The sequence below is a fragment of the Physeter macrocephalus genome, chromosome 16 (assembly GCF_002837175.3).
Source record: "Physeter macrocephalus isolate SW-GA chromosome 16, ASM283717v5, whole genome shotgun sequence".
Taxonomy (NCBI): domain Eukaryota; kingdom Metazoa; phylum Chordata; class Mammalia; order Artiodactyla; family Physeteridae; genus Physeter; species Physeter macrocephalus.
Window position 1 is genome coordinate 54,259,345 of NC_041229.1, and position 20,721 is coordinate 54,280,065.

The 20,721-nt window shown below is 48.0% G+C and overlaps 1 protein-coding gene across 1 annotated transcript in view; it reads left to right on the forward strand.

The window, feature by feature from the left end:
- TENM4 (teneurin transmembrane protein 4) overlaps positions 1 to 20,289 on the forward strand; it is a 758,990-nt gene extending 738,701 nt beyond the window's left edge. Inside the window, exons 29-33 of the mRNA XM_055091504.1 lie at positions 4,339 to 4,574; positions 8,208 to 8,504; positions 9,970 to 11,584; positions 16,726 to 16,868; positions 19,467 to 20,289. Coding sequence (XP_054947479.1) covers positions 4,339 to 4,574; positions 8,208 to 8,504; positions 9,970 to 11,584; positions 16,726 to 16,868; positions 19,467 to 20,225 — 3,050 coding nt within the window. The 3' untranslated portion in view covers positions 20,226 to 20,289. The remainder of the gene's footprint in view (positions 1 to 4,338; positions 4,575 to 8,207; positions 8,505 to 9,969; positions 11,585 to 16,725; positions 16,869 to 19,466) is intronic.
- Positions 20,290 to 20,721: the final 432 nt, after the last annotated feature.

Consider the following 20,721-nt stretch of genomic DNA (forward strand, 5'->3'; position numbering starts at 1 on the left):
CTTGCATCTTCTCGATCTTTGCCTCCATTCTTTTTCTGAGGTCCTGGATTATCTTCACTATCATTATTCTGAATTCTTTTTCTGGAATGTTGCCTATCTCCACTTCATTTAGTTGTTTTTCTGGGGTTTTATCTTGTTCCTTCATCTGGTACATAGACCTTTGCCTTTTCATCTTGTCTATCTTTCTGTGAATGTGGTTTTTATTCCACAGGCTGCAAGATTGTAGTTCTTCTTGCTTCTGCTGTCTGCCCTCTGGTGGGTGAGGCTATCTAAGAGGCTCATGCAAGTTTCCTGATGGGAGGGACTGGTGGTGGGTGGAGCTGACTGCTGCTCTGGTAGGCAGAGCTCAGTAAAACTTTAATCTGCTTGTCTGCTGATGGGTGGGGCTGGGTTCCCTCCCTGTTGGTTGTTTGGCCTGAGGCGACCCAACACTGGAGCCTACTCGGGCTCTTTGGTGGGGCTAATGGTGGACTCTGGGAGGGCTCATGCCAAGGAGTGCTTCCCAGAACTTCTGTTGCCAGTGTGCTTGTCCCCATGGTGAGACACAGCCACCCACCGCCTCTGCAGGAGACCCTCCAATGCTAGCAGGTAGGTCTGATTCAGTCTCCCATGGGGTCATTGCTCCTTCCCTTGGGTCCCAATGCACACACTACTTCGTGTGTGCCCTCCAAGAGTGGAGCCTCTCTTTCCCCAAGTCCTGTCAGAGTCCTGTAATCAAATCCTGCTAGCCTTCAAAGTCTGATTCTCTAGGAATTCCTCCTCCCGTTGCCAGACCCTCAGGTTGGGAAGCCTGCTGTGGAGCTCAGAACCTTCACTCCAGTGGGTGGACTTCTGTGGTATAAGTGTTCTCCAGTTTGTGAGTCACCCACCCAGCAGTTATGGGATTTGATTTTATTGTGATTGCACCCCTCCTACCATCTCAATTGTTCAGCAGTTAGTTGTGATTCCGGTGCTCTCGCAAGAGGGAGTGAGAGCATGTCCTTCTACTCCGCCATCTTGAACCAGTCTCTTCTCAGACAGTTTCTTTAGACAATATACATAGAGTGACCAGCATGGGCCAGGCACATAGTATTGCTTAGAAAGTACTTGTTGGATTAATTAATTAACAGGCATTTTGATTTACTGTACGAAAATAACCATATATTTTCACAACCATTTTTCTTCCCAAATGTGGCCCTGTGCCTTTTCCAAAGCTCAAAGAACAATAGCAGTTCTCAGTCAAAGAATGAGAAATCAAGCCTTGGAATTCCTTCCCCACCAAGCACCTTTAGCAATGGGTTGGGACAGACCCTAGGTATTTATGCTCTGGCTGGGTTATTGGCAAGAAAAGGTACTAGTTCCAAACCAGCCAGGGTTCTGCCTGACCAAGAACAGCATTGCAGCTGATGACATGCAGACATCGTATCCTTCAAGCCTATTTTCTTCCCTGTGGTTAAGAATTGTCTCCTCTGCTCCATATGTCTAAGCCGACTTCAGCATTTTTCTCAGAAGTTAATGCAGGCCTTCCAATATTTAGACAACTTTTTAAATTCAGAAGTGCCACATCTCCTCAGTTTTAAAATGTACCATCGATTTAATAACAACTTTTCAGGTGGGGAGAGACACTGCTCAAAATCCATACAAGGACTTAAGACACATTCCAATTTCAGAAACGTTAAAACGTGAAAAGGAAAAGTACATCTCAGAATCCAGGAAACATGGTACCTCTTTTTCTTCTTTGGGACCTGTGCCAAGCTCTCCTTTCGTACCAGGCTCAGATCCTCAGTTTTGCAGCCACCTCAGTAGAGTCTTCGTTAAAAGCTCTTTTGGTTTCATCTTACGTCTGAACTATGGGAAGAAGTAAGAAGTAGCCACTAATGAACAGCAGCCTTGGGAAGTCACAGCTCACATTAAACGGGGATCGTTTGAGATGGGCCTCGACAGATGCTGTTCCATCCAAAGTCACCATTAATGGACATATGTGGATTCAGCAAGGAGCAGCTTTAAAAGATAAATTGACACAGGCTTTTTCACTGTTCAAAGGAAGTAAAATACAGATCGTCAGTGAATAATGCATAGCAAGTTTGAGGCAGATTTTAGAATTCTGCGTGCGTGAGAAAGAAAGGGAGAAAGATGGGGGCAAGGGGGTAGGAGAGAGAGAGGCTGATCTGATGCCATCCTAGCAGGGAAGATTCAGTGAGGGTTACCTACAAAAACCACATCCTTATTGCTTGACATAGCCTAGTATATATCTAGTTCCATCCAGCAAATATTTACTGAGCACATGCAATAATAATAATGATAGCTAATATTTTGAGCACTTACTCAGTATGAAGTATATTTTTAGTGCTCTACATTCATCATCCTTTTTAATCCTCACAACAACCTTCTGAGATATTATTAATATCTCCATTTTCCAAATGAAGATAATAAGGCATTGAGAGGTTAAGTAACTTATCCAAAGTCATCCAACTAGTAGGGTATTTGGACCCAGACAAATAGGCTCTAGAACACATTCTGTTAAGCACTGATCTAAAAGTAAGGGGGATCTATTGAAGGACCATGATCAGTACTAGAAAAGTTCAATCTGACAGGTGTGTAAAATGGGGCGGTGAAGATAGAGGAGAGATGACAAGAGATAGATGTGGCAGTGACCAGCACAGCGCCAGGCACATGCAACTAGTAATAGCTAACATTTACGTGACACGCGCTAGATGTGCAGTACCGCTCTCAGCTCTTCATTTTCATTATCCTGCTTAATCCTGTGAGGTAACAGTACAATTATTATCCCCAGTGTACAGATAAAGAAACAGAGGCATGAGAGCTTAAGGAATTTGCCCAAGGTCTTGCAGGAAGAGAGTGGCAGAGCTGGGACTTGAACCCAGGCAGCCTGGCTCCAGAGTCCATGCTCTTAATCTCTGTGCAATAGTGCCTTTCACGGTAGGCACTTAGGTATTTGAGAATTCATTCACTCACAGAGTGGTGAACCCCCCTCCCCTACCCCTCAGCTGCAGGACCACAAATGAGACCAGTAAAGAGGCTAAGGGAGGGGGAGGCATTTGTTCCAACCAGAGGAACAAGAGAAGCTTCTGGGAAGAGATGACGTTTAAGCAGAGCCTTGAAGGAAGGGCTTGGGCTAGCATTTATTAAACACAGGGGCAGTGCAGGCAGAAGCAACAGCCAAGGAAGGGCAAGAGGCAGGTGACTGCAGCGCAAACTCAAATGTTTCCATTTTTAGAAAAGAACACAGTGTGCATTTTACAGCTGAAATTTACTTTTTCTCCAGAAGGTTCTGTTAGCTAAAAGATCCTAACTATAATGTTTTAATCAGATTTAAAATTTCAAACTCAAGCCTGTTCTTAAATCATTGTCATATACACATATATGACATATACACACATTTATGTATATATGACAGCAATTTAAAACATATATATTTGGCATTCTGTCATTGATATACATATTGTACTTATTTTTCACCTTGTTGCAAACAGTGTTATTACCCTAGTGGGAGAGGCTTAAAAATGTTCAACTCTGTGCTCTAGTAATCCTACATTTAGGAGTTTGTTTTGATTAAATAACCCCAAATGAAGACACTGATTTATCCAAAATGTATATTTTTAATAAAGACATAATTCACATACTATAACATCCACCCTATTAAAGAGTATAATTCAGCAGTTTTAAGCATATTTACAAAGTTGTACAACCATTACCACTAATTCCAGAAATTATTTTTTCAGCCCCCAAAAGAAACCCTATACCCATTAGCAATCACACCCCATTCTCCCTTTCCCTCACTAATCTACTTTCTGTCTCTCTGAGTTGGCCTGTCCTGGACATTTCATATAAATGTACTGATGCATACAATATCTGGCCTTTCGAGTCTGGCTTCTTTCACTTAGCATAATGATTAAAATATATTAATCTGCAGTGTTACCTGTAATTATGCAAAGCTGGAAATAATCAGAATATCTATTTGAGGGCTGGTTAAATAAATTCTGGTATTTCCAGGCAGTGGAATAACATGCAGTCATTAAGAAAAACATTTATGAAAATATTCAACGATATAATACAATGATCAGTGAAAAACCTCCATAAGCGACCATTTTTAACTGTAAATGTATTCAGAAATAGCCTAAAATCTAGGAATATACCAAAATCTTTACAATGGTTTCCTTTGGGTATTGAACTCATGGACCTCCATGTATTTTCCTAGTTTTCTTCAATGACAGTGTTTTGTTTCTGTAGTCAGAAACATAAACACATTTAAAGACCACACCACTGCCTCTGCTGTACACACACCTCCCTCCGTCCTCCACCCTCCTGAGCAGAGTCCACCCCTCTTCTCTCCCTCAGACCAGGTCCGGAACAGCTACTACATCGGGGCCGATGGCTCCCTGCGGCTGCTGTTGGCCAACGGCATGGAGGTGGCCCTGCAGACGGAGCCCCACCTGCTGGCCGGGACCGTCAACCCCACCGTGGGCAAGCGGAACGTCACGCTGCCCATCGACAACGGCCTCAACCTGGTGGAGTGGCGGCAACGCAAGGAGCAGGCTCGCGGCCAGGTCACCGTCTTCGGGCGCCGGCTTCGGGTGAGCAAGGCCTCCAGCAGGTCTCAGCCCCTGGGGGTGGTTGGATCCTGGGGGGAAAGAAGGAGGAGGCATCTGAGAACTGGACTCTTCTTGAAACTGTCCCGGGGAGAAAGTGTTCCTGGGCCTCAGTTTCTTCATCTGCAAAGGGGGAAGTAAATCAAGCGACCACACACAATAAGAGGCTGGTGTATCTTTTCAGTGTGCTAGTGAAATGATCACTGGCTTTGATGTTAGTCAGGCTTCCGGCTTCTATTATTCCCTGAGTGAATTTGGGCAAATCCGCAATCTCGTGAAGCCTCAATTTCATTATCCATTAAATGGGGAAGCTCAAACCAATTTACAAGTTGCTATAAGGATTAGAAATAATACATTGAGTGCCCTATACAGAGTCTGGCACATAATAAGTGGTCAGTAATACCTATTCTAGTTGTCCTTTTATTGTTATTCTTATTACTGTTATTGTTATTACTGTTGCTAACATGTACCAAGAGTCAGTTTAGCTCTTTGGAACCTAAGCCACATTCTCCTTCCAGGCAGAGTTATCCTTCCTAAGACAGCAGAACGACCCCACCGTAGCTGTCACTGCCAGGGGGTTGGCATCTGCAGTGTGGCATCTCAGAGCACTTTTCAGTGTGTGCATGCCCTGAACCAGCCCTTTTTCTGCCTGACTCCCACATCTCTATAGTGTGGCCTTTGCCCCAGGGCCAGATCGCCGAGCTTCTTTTCCCTCCAACTTCAGAAAGGAAGGCAATGGGGAGAGTGAAAACAGAGGACCCAGACCTGGCTTTCAGCACAGTGCCTTGCAGACCACAGGTGCTCCATGGAGACTTGCTGAGCTGCAGGGTACCACAGGACTGAGCCACATGCTCCTGACTCCTAAAAGCCACAGAAGCATCCTCATGCAACACGGCCGGGGCTGTCTTGAGCCCCCTGCCCTTTCACACAAAGAAAGTTCACTTAAGCCCCTGATCCATGCGTGGGATAACCAAGGTCCAGAGAGAAAAGGGATTTTTCCTGATTCACACAGCTGGGCAGCAGTAATGACTAGAAATAGGCGCCCTGTCTCATAGTGTCATTCTCACAACAGATACAGAAACAGTAAGTTACTTATTCAATGTCACACAACTAGAGCCCAGACAACAAGGGTTCCTGTGTTCCTCAACAGTCAAGAACTCAAGCAACTATCTAATGTGGGAAACAGCCTTCCACTGGCTCCCCAGAGAAGGCCTAGCTTTCTTTGTTCTCTGTGGGACACCATCCATGGCCTCACTGAGCCCCCTGTGTGAATTCTCCAGGAGCCCTTCATACACATCTGAGGCAGTGAGCTAAGTAGAAAGTTTGACCAGGGTTTATTCCTGCCTGGGCCACATGTGTAGCCTTGAGCAGCTCCTCTGAGCCTCAGATTCCTCTGCAGAAACCAGATGACATATTTGAAGCACCTAGCCCAGTGCTGGAAGACCCCAGGTGCTCAATAAATGGCAGCAATTAGTGCTATTAGGATTTCCTCCCTGCCACGTGAACTGGACCAAAAGTTTCCCAGGCACTAACTGGTCCCTCTCCGAGCCTGAGATGAATGACGCTCCAGTCGGGCGGCCGCATCTCCGAGTCCTCCCAAAATAAATGGCCACCCACAGTGGCAGCATGTGGAATTAGAATGTTAGCCGGGTGCACCTCCCCATAATGGAGCTCATTTTTCATACAACTGGGAACTTTTTTTAAGAAAGAAAGATATAAAATAATCTCATTGCCGCCACTGCTGAAGCACAGGAAGCATTAGGTGGTTCCCCAGTGAGCTGCTTAATTCAGTTTTATTAATTTTGCAGCAGAGGTGTAGATCCTCTTCACTGGGGGCCCTCCAGGAGGTGAGGGGGGTGGCTGGCTTGGTGGTACCACCTTGGGGGGAGTCACAAGGGACCTTCCCAAAGATGCTTTAAAAGGGCCCCCATCACTGTTGGCGGTGCAGACCCCACATCTTCCCCTGCCCTCTCTGCAAAGAACACAGCTTCAGCCTCCAACGCCTCTGATTTTTCATGGGAATTGTCTGCCACACTGTTTTTGCTCCTGCAATTGTGTTTGATTACCCCTGGGAAGGCAACCTTATTTTAACCAGGCCATTCACAGCTAAAGTCGTCTCAGCACCATCATTATAAATCCTGATTTTCAAGGCTTTAGAATTTGTTTGGGGAGAAGGGGGAGACACACATGTCTCTGCTTCCTCTGAGAATGACCGCGATCATTTGCTGTCATTTAATGGAAATAACTGCAACCATTAACTCAGTACCTTCTATATGCCCAGCCCTCCGCTAGGTAATTTACTGAGGTTTCTTCAATCCTCACAACAGCCCTCCTGTTTCACAGGGGAAGAAATTGAGACTCAGAGAGGGAAAGGCACTGGCCCAAGGTCACACAGAAAAGTCGGTCACAGAGTTGAGGCTGGACTCCTGGCCTGATTCCTAGACTTGAGCCCTTTTCTACCACACAGGGCCCCAGAGGGCCTTTCATTACCTTAATCCACATGTACGGGTTGGCATCATATGGCCTGCATCGTCTGCTTTCCTCTTGGGGCTTCTTACCTACTTGTCAAACTTAACCAGTAACTAATGGAAGAGTCCGAAAATGTGCCCAAATGCCCCATCAGGCCCAGCACCACTTAGAGGGAACCAGCATTCTAGCTTCAGAATACCTGGCAGTGTTTCAGGGACAACTGGCGCCCCTCAGGGGTTGGATCCAAATACAGAAACAGGCCTCTGAAATATATTTCTTAACTAAAATATGAAAAACCTTGGTTTACTGCTACCCCTGTGGGACCCCTGTATTTCTGACTCTGAAAGGAAACTGAATTGTGTGCTGACCTAGCAGCCCAGGTAGAGATCATACAATGGGCTCCTGAATCTAGAGGAAGGAGCAAAATGTTCCAAAACCTAGGACAGTGTCTCCTGGCAACCCCCAGCCAGAGAAGCCGTCCCAGACTCAAACATACACTGCCTCCCAGGGCCTCCAGGAAGAAGAAGATGTCTTGGGAGCTAAATGAGGTGACCAAGAAGCCCTAATTGTGGTGGCAGAGGGCAGGAGAGACCCCAGAGGGGACGGGGAGTCCAAAGCCCTAAGAAGGGCTGGATTTGCTCAGAGGACCACACATCATATGTTGGCGCGTTGCAATGGTGAGAGTCAAATCCAGACTCAGTCATTCACCAGCCACGGGACCTGCAGCCCATCCCTGACTGTGGTCTCCCTGGTATCAAACACGAGTGCAAACACTGGCACATAATAAATGGGGTCAGGCACTGATTTGCTGGGCCCACGTGGCCTCTTCCTTTTCAGGAGGGAGTCAAGAAGGATCTGCCTTTCTATCCTCATTAGGAGAATCATATTAGGAAATGATGTAATCGTTTCCGCTGCTCTTTACCCAGCATCTGCATTGTCTTTATCCTCACATCAGCCCTATGTACTTGGCATGATTATTCCCGTTTTACAGATGAGGAAACTTCACAGAGCTGACAAGGGACAGAGCCAGGACCCAAACCCTTGTCTGTTGACACCCACGACCTGTGCTGCCTCCTCTCCTCGGGAGCTTCTCAGACCAAGTTCTCAATGTCTAGATTAACTCTCTCTTTCCTCCTACCCCTTCCCCAGGTTCACAACCGGAACCTCCTGTCTCTGGACTTTGACCGTGTGACACGCACAGAGAAGATCTATGACGACCACCGCAAGTTCACCCTCCGCATCCTGTATGACCAGGCCGGGCGGCCCAGCCTCTGGTCACCTAGCAGCAGGCTGAATGGTGTCAACGTGACCTACTCCCCAGGGGGCCACATTGCTGGCGTCCAGAGGGGCATCATGTCTGAGAGGATGGAATACGATCAGGCGGGTCGCATCACATCTAGGATCTTTGCTGATGGGAAGACCTGGAGCTACACGTACTTAGAGAAGGCAGGTGTCTGTCTGCCTCCATCACTGGCCTTGCCATATAGAAGATCCATCACTGTGGCTCAACCCATGGCCAGGCCCAGCCTGCTGACCTCAGTGGGATGGATCTGACCCATGCGGTCTCCAAAAGGAAATGTTCAGGAAAATCTGCATCAGCGTGCCAGAGGGTCCCGGGTGGTATATGGATGGCTTATGGTGATGGGGTGGTAAGTGGGGGGTCCTGGGGCAGGAGAATGTGAAAGTCCCACCCAGTAGGCTGGAGCTAGACCCAAACACTATCTGGACTTACAGAGCAGGATTTCGGGTCCAGACCCAGGCAGGGGGTCTGCTCCCAGGTCTAGGGCTCTTGGTGTGATCTGGTCACAGAGAACAAGGCAAAAGCCTGGGGGTTAGTATTAAGCAAGAGGTGCTTAATCCTGAGCTTCAAGTGCTAGTTGTGGCCTTAGTATGTCCCTTCTGCTTCAGGGCAGGATTCAGTTCATTCCAGGGACTTGGAATCAGAAAGGGCCTGAAATCAAAAGTTGGTCCCAAATAAGAGAAAATGCTAACTTTGATGCCCAGATGCCTTTAGGCCTTTTATCTACTGACTTATTCCTGAAACAGTCTGTATTTCATGCCCCAGTTCTGATACCCAGATCCTTACTTAACGTTTTGCTCCTGGTCACCTGTCCAGGGCCCAGGCTCTGCTTGATCTGTGATCTGTCTCCCCTACCCTGTACAGTGTTCGCATCTCCAAGAGCAGCATTTTGTGGTAGTGCTAAGAGAGACCTGGGAGGTCATCCGACATACTGAAAAATCCAACCCAGAGGGAAAGAACTTGCCCAGGGCCACACAATGAGTCCATTATTAGAAACCACGTTTCCCCATATTCCCATCACAGCCCACCCCACCCCCGGGTGGGCATATGACCTGTTACCACATAAACAATTATGCAAAACCTTAAATGTCCTTCTCAGACATGTCTTTATCCTGTAGGCCATAGGGAGTCAATGGACGTTGTTCAGCAGGCAGTAGACATTGTCAGGCTGAGTTTTAGGATAATCATTCTTGCCTGAGTAGGAAGATTGATCTCAGAAGGAATTTGGGACAAGGAAGCCAGAAGAGAGGCTGCTGCAAATACTTTAGGCCAGTGTTCCCAACTCCATCCCATGCTGAAATCATCATTTTTGTACCCCACAAAGGGGCAAACAGACAAGGCTGCTCGCTATAGGAAGGCAAATGGCCTGAGTGTTCTGAGGCCCCGGGCCCTGCCAGGGTCAAGGGCAGGGAGAAATTCTTGTCTTAGCACATTTGTACCCCACTGCAATATCCTAGGGCGCGCTGGTTGGAAAGCTCTGGTTTGGGCATAACTTAAGAGAACCACCAGCTTCCTTGACCTTTCATTCTTTTCCTTTAAGTCTTGGGCTCACAGACCACCCCTTCCTTCCCAGCACCCTCTTCTCATCTCTGGGTTTTCCTTCCCCTCCAGTCCATGGTGCTGCTCCTCCACAGCCAGAGGCAGTACATCTTTGAGTTTGACAAGAACGACCGCCTCTCTTCTGTGACCATGCCCAACGTGGCCCGGCAGACCCTGGAGACCATCCGCTCAGTGGGTTACTACAGGAACATCTACCAGCCCCCCGAGGGCAACGCCTCAGTCATCCAGGACTTCACTGAGGACGGGCACCTCCTCCACACCTTCTACCTGGGCACCGGCCGCAGGGTGATATACAAGTATGGCAAGCTGTCCAAGCTAGCCGAGATGCTATACGACACCACCAAGGTGAGCTTCACCTACGACGAGACCGCCGGCATGCTGAAGACCATCAACCTACAGAACGAGGGCTTCACCTGCACCATCCGCTACCGTCAAATCGGGCCCCTGATCGACCGCCAGATTTTTCGCTTCACCGAGGAGGGCATGGTCAACGCCCGCTTTGACTACAACTATGACAACAGCTTCCGGGTGACCAGCATGCAGGCCGTGATCAATGAGACCCCGCTACCCATCGACCTCTATCGCTATGACGATGTGTCGGGCAAGACGGAGCAGTTCGGGAAATTTGGTGTCATCTACTACGACATTAACCAGATCATCACCACGGCGGTCATGACCCACACCAAGCACTTTGACGCATACGGCCGGATGAAGGAAGTGCAATACGAGATCTTCCGCTCGCTCATGTACTGGATGACCGTCCAGTATGATAACATGGGGCGAGTCGTTAAGAAGGAGCTGAAGGTGGGACCCTATGCCAACACCACCCGCTACTCCTATGAGTACGATGCCGACGGCCAGCTGCAGACGGTCTCCATCAATGACAAACCACTCTGGCGATATAGCTATGACCTCAATGGGAACCTGCACTTACTGAGCCCCGGGAACAGTGCACGGCTCACCCCACTACGGTATGACCTCCGTGACCGCATCACCAGGCTGGGCGACGTGCAATACAGGATGGACGAGGACGGTTTCCTGAGGCAGAGGGGCAATGATGTCTTTGAGTACAACTCAGCGGGCCTGCTCATCAAGGCCTACAACCGGGCTGGTGGCTGGAGCGTCAGGTACCGTTACGATGGCCTGGGGCGGCGGGTGTCCAGCAAGAGCAGCCAGAGCCACCACCTGCAGTTCTTCTATGCAGACCTGACCAGTCCCACCAAGGTCACCCACCTGTACAACCACTCCAGCTCTGAGATCACATCCCTCTACTACGACCTGCAAGGACACCTCTTTGCCATGGAGCTGAGCAGCGGAGATGAGTTCTACATAGCCTGTGACAACATCGGGACCCCTCTTGCTGTCTTCAGTGGAACGGGCTTAATGATCAAGCAGATCCTGTACACGGCCTATGGGGAGATCTACATGGACACCAACCCCAACTTCCAGATCATCATTGGCTACCACGGTGGCCTCTATGATCCGCTCACCAAGCTCGTCCACATGGGCCGGCGAGATTACGACGTGCTGGCTGGTCGCTGGACTAGCCCAGACCACGAGTTGTGGAAGCGGCTTAGTAGCAGCAATATCATGCCTTTTAATCTCTATATGTTTAAAAACAACAACCCCGTCAGTAACTCTCAGGACATCAAGTGCTTCATGACAGGTGAGGATCAGGGCTCATTCAGAGGGCAGGAACCACTATCACTCTGGTCATCTGAAAAGACAGTCTTCCTTGAGAAAGCTGGTATGGGGTAATGGGAGATATTGACTTCCTCTTAGAGCAGCATTTTCCAAAGTATTTTTGAAGAAACACTAGTTCAGAGAAATGCTTTGGAAAAACTGGTTTTGGCATCAAATCAGTTTGACAGGGCAACTTACGTTCTTAAATTTTCACGATACATTTCAGCTTATGAAAGGCTGAGAAGTCCTGTAGTAAAGAGAACTGTTTCATGTATTTACCCACTATTTTTCCAACTTATTTGACCATGAAACCCTAATATTTCACTGGATGCATCCCCTGGAATGTACTTTGAGAGTTTCTGACCCAAAGATCAGGCTGGTTATGAGTCCCTGATAAGTTGGATGAAGGTATGACAAAAAAAAAAAAGAAAGAAAACTGATAAGTTGGATGAGGTTATAAAAAAAAAAAAAAGAAAGAAAAGAAGAATTCAGTTCTCTTATTTGGGATGAGGTAATGGAAAATTCAGACTTTGGCAACAGACAGAACTAGGTGAAAGATCCATCATTTCTAAGCTATGACAGTCACAAAATTTATTTAACTTCCCCTGAATTCCAGTTTCCTGATCTATAAATTGAAGTTAGAATATCTGCCCTGACTCTGGTAAGTTAAATACGCATATTGTAAATCCTAGAGCAACTACTAAAAGATAAAGCAGAGGCACAGCTTATCAGTCAATAGTGGAGATAAAATGAAGACTAAATTAATAATCCAAAGAGGGTAGGAAAAGAGGGAGAAAAAGGAGCAAAGAACAGATGGACAAATAGGAAAAAAAAAAAACTTACCTGATAGGATGGTTGCAGGGGTGAAATGAGATACATTTTATAACCTACCTAGCACAGTGCCTGGCTTATGTTGGTTCTCTTTCCCCTACCGTCTGATTTTAAAAGTGAGCTTTGGTCTCCACTACCATGAAACCAACTTGAGTATAAAATGCCCCATAGGTCACACATGCCAGAAATGCCTCTAACAGCCTCCTTCCAGCAAGCAGCCGCTGCCAGGCCAGTTACAGAAGACCTCAGGAGTCAGAGCAGCTCTAGGGATTCAGGTCTGGATAAAACCATCACCTTTTATAGAACAGAGTTCGTGGTGGACAAAAGTTGGGCATGACAACTTGCAAACATGGTCGTCTCCCTGTCTTTTGTCCTGTGACATAATCCTCCTGCCCCTAGTTTAAGGCAGTTTCCTTCATTCAACAAGGGCCCCCTCTGTGCAGCCACTGTTTTAGGCACTGGGGATAGAAAGATGATCCCCGCCCTCCAGGAGTTCACCCCGCCACAGGCCAGACAGACAACTGCTGTCCAGTGTGAGGGGCCCACGGCGGAGGCTTGCGCTGACGGCCAGTGAAACACAGGAGACACAGCTGGTTCTACCCAGGGAGCAGCTGGCGCGTGAGGTCCGCTTACGAGTGGACATTTGCCAGGTAATGGGAAAAAAGGCGATCCAGGTAGAGGGGACCGCACGTACAAAAGTGTGGAGAGGGCAATGTGTACAGCCCATGTGAGTGCCCCTTAGGGACGTGGTGGCTTCCTGGCCCCCAAACTGGGGTGGCCCAGTCTGGACCTGTTTCTGCTGACAGAATTAGAGGAGTCTTCTTTCAGGGAAGAATTCCAGGTGGTCATGTCGAGAGCAGGAGTCCCAAGAGTGGGAAGGACGAGAGGACACAGTGGTGAGCAGGTGCGATGAAACCATCCTTGGGGCCTGTGGACGCACAGGAATATCTCAACAAGGTTTCACAGCGTTCACCGTACTCAGCTTGCTGCCAGCCCTAGAAAAACTTAAGCGATTGAGAGGACATTTCTCTTACATCTGTCTGCATTAAGCACGCCCCCTGCCTCATCTTCCAATGAATTTCCTGTGAGATGCCTTGGCAGGTTACTGTAGCTGAAGAAAAAAACATTTTACTACTAAAAGCCAAGATACTACTAATTCTCACTAAACATGACCATTTAGCTCCCACGTGGGCTACATGCAACCTCATTCACATCCAGCAACAACAACAATAAAAAGGCATCTCATCTTTTTTCCAAAAACAGGATAGGGTCTTAAGCCTATAATACTGGAGAGGCTTATGTCACATGACAACCCCTGAACCAACCAGCATGGCTGGGGAGATAGAATGCACTGATTGGCTTAGCCTAGGTCACATGCTTCAATGCTAAGCCCTTAGGTGGAGTCAGCGTCCCTAAAAATACATGGATACCCTAAAAAGAAAGAGAGAGAAGGCAGAATGGGACACTAGGAAGGCAACTTAAAAGTGTCCACCACTGATCCATCATATACTTAACCCTCACTTGTAGCCTGTGCGATGGGGACCACTGACCCCATTTACAAAGGCGGAAAGTGAGGGTCAGAGAGGTAAAGTAACACGCCCAGGAAGAGGTGGCAAGGCTGGGGTTAGAACTCTGCTGTGTCTGACTCCAAAATCCTCATTCTTAGATTTGAATTCCCTCTGTAAAGTGCAAAGCTGTGTACATGTGAAAGGGATTATTATTTTTCATCACTGACCCAGGCAGCCACACTGAAGTCTGGAATGAACAGATGAGTAAAGAGCTTTTTAACTTGAGGGAAATGTCTACCTCTGATGTCATAGGACAGAAGAGTAAAATTCCCAACTCTTCAGAAAAGCACAGTAGAAAAAGCAGTGAATAAATCAATTTTCAGCATTTTTCCTAAAGGCATAATGAGAAAGTTTCCCACCTTCCATCACTTGTAGTTAAGGCCCAGGCCTCTTTTCAGCCCCCTGGCTTCCTGGGAATTTGCAGTCTTCCTGATAGAAGCTTTCCTTTGCAACTGCAAATTCAGATACAAGTTCTCAGCCTCAGGCAAAATGGCTTTGTAGGGTTTTGTCCCACCTCCCCCCCCAACCCCCCCCACCCCCCGTTCTGTTTGTTTTAATTTCCCAAAGAACCCTCTACCAAGATTCAGAGAATCAGAGATACTTAGAAACTCAGTGAGGAAAGGGACTTTGGAGAAAACTGGTCCAAGCACCTCACGCTACAAAAGAGGAAGTGGAGTTCCAGGCACATGGAGGCTTGGGTTTGAGGAAACACAGGCAACCTTCTCTGAGCCAGGAACCAAGCTGGACACTTTAAAATACATTAAATCCAATCATGTATATGTAACAAAACAGAACAGTTCCTGCTCTATGTTGGCTGCCCCAAAGTGGTAACACTATTAATATTCTTCTCCATGACTTGGTGAAAACCATTTCTCCCATGAATTTGCAGTTAAGGAAACTGAACCTCAGAGAGGTTAAGGAAACTGTCTAAGATCACACAGTTTGCAAGTTGGGAGCCAGAGTTTGGACCTGGGTTTTGTCTTCCCTCACCATGTTCTTTCCCTTGTGTGATCTTTCTAGAAGTAGAATCTGGGTTTCCAAGCTTCCTTTTCTACCACCCCTCCACGTCAGAACCTCCAGGCTTCAAACCCAAGAGAGGGGCTCTGGAACATCGAAGAAACAAAAACCAAAAAAAAAAAAAAAAAAAAAAAAAAAAAAAAAAAAAAAAAGAAAAAGGCAAACTTGAGGTTCTTGAATGGAAAGGCAATGTGGGATGAAGTTGGTGACCCCCAAATGGCATTCGCATCACTGGGATGAACTCAATTCCACCAATGCCTGGACCCTAAGAACCTCCCTGACCAGGGATCTGTCTGCTTTGGAAGAAGCCAAAAGCAGGCCTGAATGCCCACCACCCAGAGTTGCTGGCTCAGAGACTTAATTCCACATCCTGCCTTCTCCTGACTTTGGATTTGAGTCTCTAGTCAACAACTGCTTTGGCATCTTCAGCTGCCCCTTCCCAAGGAAGGCTGAGCCATGCTGGGACACAGGCTGTCTGTCTTTCTCCTGTAGACCCCAAATCACCTCCCACCTGCCATCCCAGGCTCTTCCTGCTCCAGCCTCTGTTCTCCTTTCTGGTTCTCTCTCTGCCTTGCTGAACTGCTGTCTGGTTACCCGAACGCTCCCAATACTCCCCTCCCCTCTCCAGGCTTTGCCTTATACAGTGGACTTTGCCTTCATCTCCATCGAAGCCTGACAAAATTTACACAGCTTTCACTGTCTGGCTTAAAGGCAACCTTCTTCACGAAGACTTGTCAGTCTGTGGAACTGAAAGACTTCTGCCCTCCTCTAGGTGTTTTTCCTGTGTCAAGGTTATCCGTATCCATGTCTCATCTCCCCTTCAGGGTCCTGCGTGTGCAAGCTGAGGGTCTGTGACACCAGAGCTGGGCACATAAAAGACACTCAGCAACAGAGGGCCGAGTAACTGATGACACACTTTCCACCCTCTTTCTTTTCCTGAAATCTTGGCTTCCTGATTCCACTCTTCAGTGAGCCAGTTGCTCATGACCATATCCCACCTTTCCCTATACCTAGTATTTTATAATTAGTAACCCCCCAGGAATATTATAGAAACCAGTAAATCCAATGCCTATGGGGCTAGATCCTGAAGCCCAATATAAAGACTGGAAAATGAAGGCACAGGGAGGTTAAGTGACTTCCTTAGGCTCTCAGAGTAAATAAAGGCAGGATCAAGGGGAAAAAAACTCTTCGATCTTTGGTCAGGCCACCTCCATGCCCAATGCACGTTAGCCCTGAGGCTCTAATCTCTTCAAAAAGGAGAAAGGAGGGAGAGTTTGCTTCTTCAGTGAATTTTCTCTTTGAAAGTCATTCATTAAAATCTTTCCTTTGGCGTTGGTTGTCCTCCGTGTCTCCTGTTGATGTTGGGGGTGGATGTGGAGGAGTCTTCATCCATCAACAGCTGTCTCTGGCTATGAAGCTGAAGGTCCTCGGGGTAGAGTGACAGTAGTAAAAGGAGTCTGGAAACCTAGGTTCTACTTAGGTGACATCTCTCTCAGATACATCCCTAGGAGGGGACACTAGGTCCCAAGAGCATGTTCAGCTTTCATACCGTGAAACAGTTTCCACCATGCTTGTTGACTCTCCCCCCAGCAGCTCTCCATGTCCTCACCCCGCCCCCCTGCAGCCTAACTCTAGGCTGCTTTCTTGGGATGTGTCACTCTGAGGTCCACTGACTCCGTGGGGATGTTTCTGCTTCTCTCCCACCCAGATGTCAACAGCTGGCTCCTCACCTTTGGATTCCAGCTTCACAATGTGATTCCCGGCTATCCCAAGCCAGACCTGGATGCCATGGAACCATCCTACGAGCTCATCCACACACACATGAAAACTCAGGAGTGGGACAACAGCAAGGTAATTCACACACATGGCTGCCCACCCCTCAAGCCATCCAGACATTGCAGGAATGGGTCCCACCAGCTTTTCAGGAAAGCCTAGGCCAATGATAGAAACCAATGTGGTACGTTCACTGTGCCTGCCAGAAACAGTTCAGCAAACACTTAGTAACCCTGCCACTGGCAAGTCACTGTGGACCCAGCTGTCACAGCACGTAGGCCCTCACCAGCCAAATTAAGGAGTTTTGTATGTTACACTGAGTTTGGAGTTCCACACAAAAAAATGAGCCTTTGTCCCAACCCAGAACAAAAGTACAAAGAGGGAAGGTGTGTTCGAAATACAAATGTGACATTTTCTGAGCACCTCAGTGTACCTGGCCTATTCTACATAAATTAACACACAAATATCTCTTGGTATCGATCGTTGTTCTCATTTTACAGATTTCATGCCTGAGGCTTTCGAATGCCACACAGCAAGGATGAAGTAGAGCAGGATTCAAACCCAGATCTGTCTGTAGGTGCTCAGAAAAATGTTACTTTCCCCTGTCTTCCATTTATGACCCAATTTCAAAGACTCATAGAATTTTATGGCTATAAAGATCCTTAAAAACAGTTTCATTCCACCCCCTCACTTCAGGCATCCATTGCTCATTTCTTCCCACTACCCCCCTCTTCCATAATATCTGTGCTAGGAGCCGGCTCTTCCAGGCCCCAGGCCCCAGGAGCCCAGTGAATGCAGGAAAGAATCAGGCAGAGACCAGGCCTTCCAGGGGATCCCTGACCAGGGGGACAAGAGACTGAGGAGGAAATCAGGGTTGCCAGATGGCATACTGCTGGCGATCAGAAACTTACACATCCGTATCTCTTACTCCAGTCGGATTCCATTAGGCCTCAGCCTAGCTGTTTCCTTCCCCTGACCTCTGGAGAATGTGATTCTGCACCTCTGTGCTCCGGTGGCACCTATAGCTTCCTCTTGCTAAGCACTCACAACGCTATATTTTCATTCCTGTTTTCTTCCCTGTATCTCCACTAGACCCTAAGCCCCAAGAGGGCAAGTACTGGGTCTTATCTGGTACCCAGCATACCATCTCGCACATAGTAGGTGCATGGAAAACTTTTGTTGAATGAACAAATGGTTGAAAGAAGTAAACACCCCTGTGATTTCGGCCTTTTTCCCCATTTTACACATAAGACCAGAGTTGAGAGAAACTTGTCCGAGGTGAGCTGGAAAGGCGATGAGAACCCAAGTCTGTCTGGTCACGAAGCCCATCCTCTCTCTGCGGCCCTAGCCCCACCCCCTGCCCCTCTCCAATCCCCACCATCCAACCCTCCAGGTACTGCCCAGCTGCCCACAGCACTGACTGTTTTCCCAGGGCGGCTTCCAGCCACTCAGCTGCACCCCCTACCTCCAGGCTCCCTTCTCCACCCCCTCCCAGAGCCACAGTCTCTGACGGCCCGTTTGCCAACCTCGCCTGTCAATGAATTATTGATTTCTGCCCTTGGCAAGCACTGGAGATCTTTGTTGTTGAGCACTCCAGCTTCCGTGACACTCTAGGAAATAATTGTTCACAGACAGGGTTCTATTAATTATAAAGAGGACTTAATTTCAGTGAGAAACCGATGGGCCTTTTTCTAAAGCCATTTCTCTAAGTTGCTGATAAGGCCCTGGGGCCTGCCTGAACGTGGCTTCCAACCTGTCCCCCAAAGCAGCCAAGAGCGGGGGCACTTGAGGAGCCCCCAGGAAGCACTGTGGGGACAGAGGCCCTTCTTGAAAATCATTTCTAAACATGGCAGAGAGCAATACAGCAGGCTAAGAGGGTTTATGTAAATCACTACTTTTCATCCTACTAAGCCTTCTTGTCAAGGGTGCATTCCTCGCCATTCCTGCATCTAACATCATCCCCTCATCCTCCAAGTCCCAACTCAAGCGTGAGCCTGTCCTTGAACCCCATCTCCTTCACCTTGCTCCTCCTCCTCCAGGCTGAGACATCCTGAGCCGTGGTTGCACCTCCCGACTCCAGCAGCCCTTGAACTGAGCCTCTAGGATCAGACAGACCAGGGTTCGAATGTTGGCTTGAATACTTACTAGTCGTATGACTGTGGGCCAGTTACAACCTCTTTGAGCCTTAGTTTCCTTAGGTGTAAAACCAGAACAATAACAGTCCCTACTGTATAAAGTTATTATGAAGATCCAACGAGATAATGCCTGTGAATTATTCAGCTCAAAGAACACGACATGTTGGCTATAGCTGTTACTATTACTCCTCTTAGACCACCACTCATCACATTTAATTGTAGTTATTTGTTGCCACATCTGTCTTTCCCCACTAAACGAGTTCTTCAAGGACAGGGATGATGTCTGATTCATTGTTGTATCTCCCGTGCCGAGAAAGGGACTGGGCACAGAGTAGATGCTCCCTGAACAGCTTCTGAATGGAAGGAAGGGTGAATAGATGGATGAAGGAGGGCTGGGTGTCCTAGTGGTCAGCAGTAGAGCTAGATGCTACAGGTTAATATATTTGTATAGGTTTGACTTTTAGTCATGTAAGCTGATCCTCCAGGCCGTTGCAAGTTTTTCCCCATTTATCTCACTGTCTCTCTCTCCCCCCACCATCAGTCTATTCTCGGGGTACAGTGTGAAGTGCAGAAGCAGCTCAAGGCCTTCGTCACCCTGGAACGTTTTGATCAGCTCTACGGCTCCACAATCACCAGCTGCCAGCAGGCCCCAGAGACAAAGAAGTTTGCATCCAGTGGCTCAGTCTTTGGCAAGGGGGTCAAGTTCGCCTTGAAGGATGGCCGAGTGACCACAGACATCATCAGTGTGGCCAACGAGGACGGGCGGAGGGTTGCTGCCATCTTGAACAACGCCCACTACCTAGAGAACATGCACTTCACCATTGACGGGGTGGACACCCACTACTTCGTGAAACCAGGACCCTCGGAAGGCGACCTGGCCATCCTGGGCCTCAGCGGGGGGCGGCGAACCCTGGAGAACGGGGTCAACGTCACTGTGTCCCAGATCAACACGGTGCTCGGTGGCAGGACTAGACGCTACACAGACATCCAGCTCCAGTACGGGGCACTGTGCTTGAACACCCGCTATGGGACAACACCGGATGAGGAGAAGGCACGGGTGCTGGAGCTGGCCCGGCAGAGGGCCGTGCGCCAGGCCTGGGCCCGCGAGCAGCAGCGACTTCGGGAAGGGGAGGAAGGCCTGCGGGCCTGGACAGAGGGCGAGAAGCAGCAGGCGCTGAGCACGGGGCGGGTTCAAGGCTACGACGGCTTCTTCGTGATCTCGGTCGAGCAGTACCCGGAACTGTCAGACAGCGCCAGCAACATCCACTTCATGAGACAGAGTGAGATGGGCCGAAGGTGACAGAGAGGACCATGTCTGGGACTTCTTGCCAAAGACAGCTACTCTTTTGTGGCCGCATACCCGACTGTGTTGTACTTCAAAAAAAAAAAAAAGAATCCTTTTTTTAACAAGTACAGAAAGCAAACAAACAAAAAAGATACTGGTTGCATTGTAATTCATGCAACATCCTTTTTTTTTAAGAAAAGAAAAACACAAATTTGGCCTTCACACATTTTTTGCAAAGAACAGAAGGTATTTTTTTTCCATAGTGTGATCACAATGAAAACTTTCTTGTCTTTTGTGCCCTTTTCCTTGAGGAGTTTTCCTTGTTGTTTGGGGTACATTTCTCCTCACTGAGATGCATCTCCTGGGGTGTGTCCTTGTCTGTCCCCAGGTACCCAGTGTGATGTGAGACACAAGTGTCTGTGCTAACTTGTCCCATGTGCAACTTTCTCTTCCATGGGGGTCGGGCAGGAGGGAAGGGTGCGGAGAGTAATGGGCCGGTAGCAAATTTCCG